The sequence below is a fragment of the Salmo trutta genome, chromosome 17 (genome assembly GCF_901001165.1).
Source record: "Salmo trutta chromosome 17, fSalTru1.1, whole genome shotgun sequence".
Taxonomy (NCBI): domain Eukaryota; kingdom Metazoa; phylum Chordata; class Actinopteri; order Salmoniformes; family Salmonidae; genus Salmo; species Salmo trutta.
This window is the reverse complement of record NC_042973.1, coordinates 7,256,958-7,264,414: the sequence shown is the minus strand read 5'-3', so window position 1 is coordinate 7,264,414 and position 7,457 is coordinate 7,256,958. Positions and strand designations below refer to the sequence as shown.

The 7,457-nt window shown below is 41.2% G+C and overlaps 1 protein-coding gene across 3 annotated transcripts in view; it reads left to right on the top strand.

The window, feature by feature from the left end:
- The first annotated feature begins 3,860 nt into the window (after positions 1–3,860).
- The window catches only part of LOC115151504 (run domain Beclin-1-interacting and cysteine-rich domain-containing protein), a 50,220-nt gene continuing 46,623 nt past the window's right edge, over positions 3,861–7,457 (top strand). For 2 of the 3 annotated variants that reach the window (XM_029695493.1, XM_029695492.1), the window contains exon 1: positions 3,861–4,132. In XM_029695493.1, coding sequence (XP_029551353.1) covers positions 4,095–4,132 — 38 coding nt within the window. In that variant the 5' untranslated portion in view covers positions 3,861–4,094. The remainder of the gene's footprint in view (positions 4,133–7,457) is intronic. The other variant, XM_029695494.1, reaches the window with a different exon arrangement.

Sequence of the window (7,457 nt, the reverse complement as noted above, 5' to 3'; positions counted from 1 at the left end):
GAGATCATTTCTGAAGAGGTCTGTGTGGCTGAGGAGGTGGATGGCTCCTCATCCTGAGGCTCAGAGATCATTTCTGAAGAGGTCTGTGTGGCTGAGGAGGTGGATGGCTCCTCATCCTGAGGCTCAGAGATCATTTCTGAAGAGGTCTGTGTGGCTGAGGAGGTGGATGGCTCCTCATCCTGAGGCTCAGAGATCATTTCTGAAGAGGTCTGTGTGGCTGAGGAGGTGGATGGCTCCTCATCCTGAGGCTCTGAGATCATTTCTGAAGAGGTCTGTGTGGCTGAGGAGGTGGATGGCTCCTCATCCTGAGGCTCAGAGATCATTTCTGAAGAGGTCTGTGTGGCTGAGGAGGTGGATGGCTCCTCATCCTGAGGCTCTGAGATCATTTCTGAAGAGGTCTGTGTGGCTGAGGAGGTGGATGGCTCCTCATCCTGAGGCTCAGAGATCATTTCTGAAGAGGTCTGTGTGGCTGAGGAGGTGGATGGCTCCTCATCCTGAGGCTCAGAGATCATTTCTGAAGAGGTCTGTGTGGCTGAGGAGGTGGATGGCTCCTCATCCTGAGGCTCAGAGATCATTTCTGAAGAGGTCTGTGTGGCTGAGGAGGTGGATGGCTCCTCATCCTGAGGCTCTAAGATCATTTCTGAAGAGGTCTGTGTGGCTGAGGAGGTGGATGGCTCCTCATCCTGAGGCTCAGAGATCATTTCTGAAGAGGTCTGTGTGGCTGAGGAGGTGGATGGCTCCTCATCCTGAGGCTCAGAGATCATTTCTGAAGAGGTCTGTGTGGCTGAGGAGGTGGATGGCTCCTCATCCTGAGGCTCAGAGATCATTTCTGAAGAGGTCTGTGTGGCTGAGGAGGTGGATGGCTCCTCATCCTGAGGCTCAGAGATCATTTCTGAAGAGGTCTGTGTGGCTGAGGAGGTGGATGGCTCCTCATCCTGAGGCTCTGAGATCATTTCTGAAGAGGTCTGTGTGGCAGAGGAGGTGGATGGCTCCTCATCCTGAGGCTCTGAGATAGTTTCTGAAGTGGTCTGTGTGGCTGAGGAGGTGGATGGCTCATCATCCTGACCAGTGCCAGAGGGTGCTCCAAAATATTTCAGAAGTGCCCCTGAATTTGCATTAAAATACAGTATATGAGTCTGACACCCTAAATACATTTGTTGCACAATTAAATATACATGTCATTATGCACAATTTATCAAACTGTCAGAATAGGAACCAAATGAACCATACAATCTCCTTGGCTAATTCTAGGCATAAGGCACCCCAGAAGACTCAATATATCACAAAAGATACAAAATATCAGCATAATATAGATGTCTTTTAAGTTAGCCTACAGCATTGGAAATTCCCCTTACTGAGCTCAGGACCTAGTCAATACAATCACAGAAATCCTTTATGATGTCACCTCAATGAAAGTTAACCAAATCAATAATGTGCTCGTTAGGTTGTAATCGTTTAGCTGCAGGCTACACACATTATCATGATGAAACTGTGTGAAATTATATCCAATGTTATGTAAGCTAGTTATTGAATATTGTCGCCCTATGTGTAATAGCATAGCAAAGCAACATAGGCTAACAACCATACGTTTTATACTAGCCTATTTCATACATGGATAATATTATACTCATGAAGAGATGACATAGCTGCATACCTTTATCTTTTGCGCGTTTCTCCTCTTCTTTCCTCTTTTTCCTAAATGGGGCACCTGATGGCTTAGACCTTTTCTTATCCATTTGTGATGATTTGGCACTCGAGCATCAATACATTCCCCATCCCCCAACACTGTCAACCAAGAGTCAAGACTAAACCAATTCACCTTGCTGGTGTGCAGACTGGTTCTATATTATTCTTAACGATTTCGCACAAACCAGACAAAAATGCTAACAATATGTCTGTGAAACTATATATTCACAGTATTATGAATGAATTGTGACTTATTTGGTAGCATTTCGTAGTGTGACTGATTTAACTAATTGCATTAGTACTGTACAAAGTTAGAGGTGTGCTATTTGATAGATTCCCCCGCTCCCTCTACCTCGGGCTTCCAGTGGGGAGACCTGAGGTCAACCTACCCCCGTCCACCTCCCCGTCTCATACTTCTGAGTGGGAGACCTTCCCAGGCAGTAGCCTGCCTAGCTCACAAACTAGAATCAGGGCGCCCACTCTGACAAGGTTAATATACCCACAGTCCCACATGATATCATTGACATGACGTGCAAATGAGCGATAGAAAACCGATCGCGCAAATGTCACCATTCCCCCCCAGAAATCGTGCGGGCGTCCTGTGCCGCCCCCAGGCAAGATTACACCCTGGGCGACTGCCCATGTCGCCCACACCTAAATCTGCCACCGTGCACATCGTTACAACACTGTATATGGACATAATATGACATTTGAAATGTCTTTATTCTTTTGGATCTTCTGTGAGTGTAATGTTTACTGTTAATTTTTATTCTTTATTTCTCTTTTGTTTATTATCTACTTCACTTGCTTTGGCAATGTTAACATATATTTTCCCATGCCAATAAAGCCCTTAAATTGAATTGAATTGAATTGAGAGGGAGAAAGTGAGAAAGAGAGAATCGAGAGTGAGAAAGTGAGAAAGAGAGAGAACCCTTCAGCACCAGCAGGTGGCAGCATTGTCAAGATATTAGCAGGCTTTGTATGAAATGTATGTTTCTAGCACAGACAGTATATATGTATATTATATATATATATATATAGTACCAGTCAAAGTTTGGACACATATTCTCTCAACCAGCTTAATGAGGAATGCTTTTCCAACAGTCTTGAAGGAGTTCCCACATATGCTGAGCACTTGTTGGTCGCTTTTCCTTCACTCTTTTAAATTAAAAAAAAATCTTTATTTAACTAGGCAAGTCAGTTAAGAACAAATTCTTATTTACAAGTTCCTGAAATTTCTGCATTGACTGAGCTTCATGTCTTAAAGTAATGATGGACTGATGTTTCTCTTTGCTTATTTGAGCTGTTCTTGCCATAATATGGACTTGGTCTTTTATCAAATAGGGCTATCTTCTATATACCACCCCTACCTTGTCACAACACAACTGATTGGCTCAAATGCATTAATAAGGAATTAAATTCCACAAATTAACTTTTAACAAGGCGCACCTGTTAATTGAAATGCATTCCAGGTGACTACCTCATGAAGCTGGTTGAGAGAATGCCACGAGTGTGCAGATCTGTCATCAAGGCAAAAGGTGGCTACTTTGAAGAATCTCAAATCTATTTTGATTTGTTTAACACTTTTTTGGTTACTACATGATTCCATATGTGTTATTTCATAGTGTTGATGTCTTCCCTATTATTGTAAAATGTAGAAAATAGTAAAAATAAAGAAAAACCCTGGAATGAATTGGTGTGTCCAAACTTTTGACTGATGCTGTATATATATATATATATATATACACACACACACACACACACACACATATTAATATATTTATATATATATATATATATATATATATATATATATATATACACACACCTGCTGGTGGTGAAGGGTTCTCTCTCTTTCTCACTCTCTCACACTCCACTTTTTCAAACAAAAGTGGCGTTCAAGGCTGTCATTAATTCATCCCCCACCAGCTACAAATAAGAATGTGAAACTTGACATTTAATGTCCCAGACTTGATTCAACAGAGAATAGAGGACACCTGAGTAAGGTAGAAAATATGCAGGCATGTTCATTAGAATAACTCACAGATCAGATCAGTATGAGGCTAGTTTGTATTAAATAGCTCCAGCAAAAAAATAAATGTCAATCAATATATCACCTACAAATCAACCTGTGTCAAAGAGTTGGAGTAGGAGCCTGAGAAAGATCAATCCCGCCCACTGAAGTCATGCGGTTGTGTTTCTGTTTAGGCCTGTCCTACTGTTTAGACTTCGATTTTGACACTGACAGCGTTCATGTTGGATTACAGTCACACTCCTAGTCAAAGTGAATGCGACGGACGAGCTCATTTTAAGCCACCGACTGTAAGTGGCCGGTGACTTGTGAGTACTGGAAGGGGACTTGGGGGGAAGCTGATAGCGTATTCAGTTTCCCCCCCTGCTTCGAGGAAATGGAGATTACATCGGAGGAAAAAGCCGAGGAACGCAGGTGAGGGACTGGGTGGGGAGTCGGCTAACCAAGCTAGCTAGCTAACCAAGTTTGCATGTTGATGCTTGTTAGCTAAAGTTAGCTTAGTCGACTAGCTCGTTGACTACATTTTGGATGTTTACGAATACAAACGTCTGAAATAGAAATTTAAAATGTTTTCCTCAGTTCAGTACCATGTCACGTCCAATAATACCTCATATATTTGCTAGCTAGTTAGCTAAACTAGCATTAGCTAAATGACGCTTTAACTAATTAGCTAGCTAACGTTAGTTAAATAGCTACTTAACTAGCATACTCTGGAAGGAACGGGCAATGTTTTTGGTATGGCAAATTGGTGCTTACCCAAAGGGGTAGCTGTTTTATAGAATTTACATTGCCGGGGTTAATGTATCATTCTTTGTGTTTGCAAGACAGGCGCCTAGCTAGCTGGCTGAGGTCATACGGCAGCCTTTGCTATTTGATTGACTGGGGTTTAGTCTACAGGGTTTAGTCTACAGTGTTATCTATGTATGACGCAGGGATTTACAGTCAATAAATGATCAGTTTATGTAACTTGGCAGCTAACCAACACCACATTTGTACACTGTTCTAAGGCCAGGTTGTTAGCAACAAGCCACCTCTGTTTGCTAAGTTTTGGGAAGAGGCTCAGTCCAGAGGAAATACACTATAGCAACAAAGTTATCCATGTTGTATTAACTGCCGATCAAAACAATCCTTTTCGTGCTTTCCACAACAGACATACCTTATTGTATGTAATGTAATGTACCATGCTACACTATATATATATATATATATATATATACATATATACTTTTGTGTGTGTGTATGTGGACACCCCTTCAATTAAGTAGATTCGGCTATTTCAGCCACAGCTGTTGCCGACAGCTCTGTAAAATCGAGCACTCGGCCGTGCAATCTCCATAGACAAACATTGGCAGTAGAATGGCCTTACTGAAGAGAATAATGACTTTCAATGTGGCATCATCATATGATGACACCTTTCCAACAAGTCAGTTCGTCCAATTTCTTCCCTGCTAGAGCACTCACTACTGATTTAACAAACTGCCTCTGGAAGCAATGTCAGCACTAACAGAACTGTTAGTTGGGAGATTCATGAAATAGGTTTCCATGGCAGAGCAGCTACACACAAGCCTGAGATCACCATGCGCAATGCCAAGCTGGAGTGGTGTAAAGCTCACCGCCATTTCACTCTGGAGCAGTGGAAACGCTTTCTCTGGAGTGATGAATCACGCTTCACCATCTGGCAGTCCAACGGACGAATCTGGGTTTGGAGGATGGCAGGAAAACGCTACCTGCCCAAATGCATAATGCCAACTGTAAAGTTTGGTGGAGGAGGAAAAATGGTTTGTGGCTGTTTTTCATGGTTTGGGCCCCTTAGTTCCAGTGAAAGGACATCTTAATGCTACATTCTAGACATTTCTGTGCTTCCAACTTTGTGGCAACAATTTGGGGAAGGCCCTTTCCTATTTCAGCCCCAGTGCACAAAGTGAGGTCCATACAGAAGTGGTTTGTCAAGATCGGTGTGTAAGAACATGACTGTCCTGCACAGAGACCTGACCTCAACCCCATCGAACACCTTTCAGATGAATTGGAACGCTGACTCCCTAATCGCCCAACATTAGTGCCCGACCTAACCAATGCTCTTGTGGCTGAATGGAAGCAAGTCTGCGCAGCATCTAGTGGAAAGCCTTCCCAGAAGAGTGGAGGCGCTTATAGCAGCGACGGGTGGGACCAACTCCATATGAATACCCATGATTTTTGGAATGAGATGTTTGTCGAGCAGGTGTCCACGTACTTTTGGTCATGTAGTGTATTATAAGACAACATGGAAATTGGTGCAAACATTCTCTTTGTGTGTGTATATTAATGCATCAGTGAATTGTGGCTACACACTATGATGCACAAGGTCATTAGACGATGACCAGCTCCGACTCAACTGTTTACAATTACAACTAGAGGTCGACCGATTATGGTTTTTCAACGCCGATAACGATTTATTGGAGGACTTAAAAAATAGCCGATATCGATTAATCTGCCTTTTTTAAACATTATTTAAAATATATTTGTAATAATGACAATTACAACAATACTGAATGAACAATGAACACTTTTTTTTATTTTAACTTAATATAATTCATAAATAAAATCTATTTACTCTCAAATAAATAATGAAACATGTTCAATTTGGTTTAAATAATGCAAAAACACAGTGTTGGTGAAGAAAGTAAAAGTGCAATATGTGCCATGTAAAAAAGCTAACATTTAAGTTCCTTGCTCAGAACCTATGAAAGCTGGTGGTTCAATATTCCCAGTTAAGAAGTTTTAGGTTGTAGTTATTATAGGAATTATGACACATCGACTATTTCTCTATACCATTTGTATTTCATATACCTTTGGCTATTGGATGTTCTTATAGGCACTTAAGTATTGCCAGCCTCTCCGGAGTTGATAGGCTTGAAGTCATAAACAGCGCTGTGCTTCAAGCATTGCTAAGAGCTGCTGGCAAATGTGTTTGAAAGTAAAGTGCTGTTTGAATGAATGCTTACGAGACTGCTGCTGCCTACCACCGCTCAGCCAGACTGCTCTATCAAATCATAGACTTAATTATAATAAACACAGAAATACGAGCCTTAGGTCATTAATATGGTCAAATCCGAAAACAAAACGTTTATTCTTTCAGTGGAATACGGAATCGTTCCGTATGTTATCGAACGGGTGGAAACCCTAAGTCTAAATATTGTTGTTACATTGCACAACCTTCAGTGTTATGTCATAATTATGTAAAATTCTGGCAAATTAATTACGGTCTTTGTTAGGAAGAAATGGTATTCACACAGTTTGCATCGAGCCAGGCGGCCCAAACTGCTGCATATACCCAGACTCTGCTTGCACAGAACGCAAGGAAAAAAAATAGAATGAATGAAATGTATGCTTTCACTACTGTAAGTCGCTCTGGATAAGAGCGTCTGCTAAATGACTAAAATGTAAGTGACACAATTTCCCTAGTTAATATTGCCTGCTAACATGAAAAAATATATACTTCTGTGTATTGTTTTAAGAAAGGCATTGATGTTTATGGTTAGGTACATTTGTGCAACAATTGTGCTTTTTTTTTTGGCAAATGCGCTTTTGTTAAATCATCACCCGTTTGGCAAAGTTGAAGTAGGCTGTGATTCAATGATACATTAACAGGCACCACATTGATTATATGCAACGCAGGACACGCTAGTTAACCTAGTAATATCATCAACCATGTGTAGTTAACTAGTGAAGATTGATTGTTTTTTATAAGATGTTTAATGCA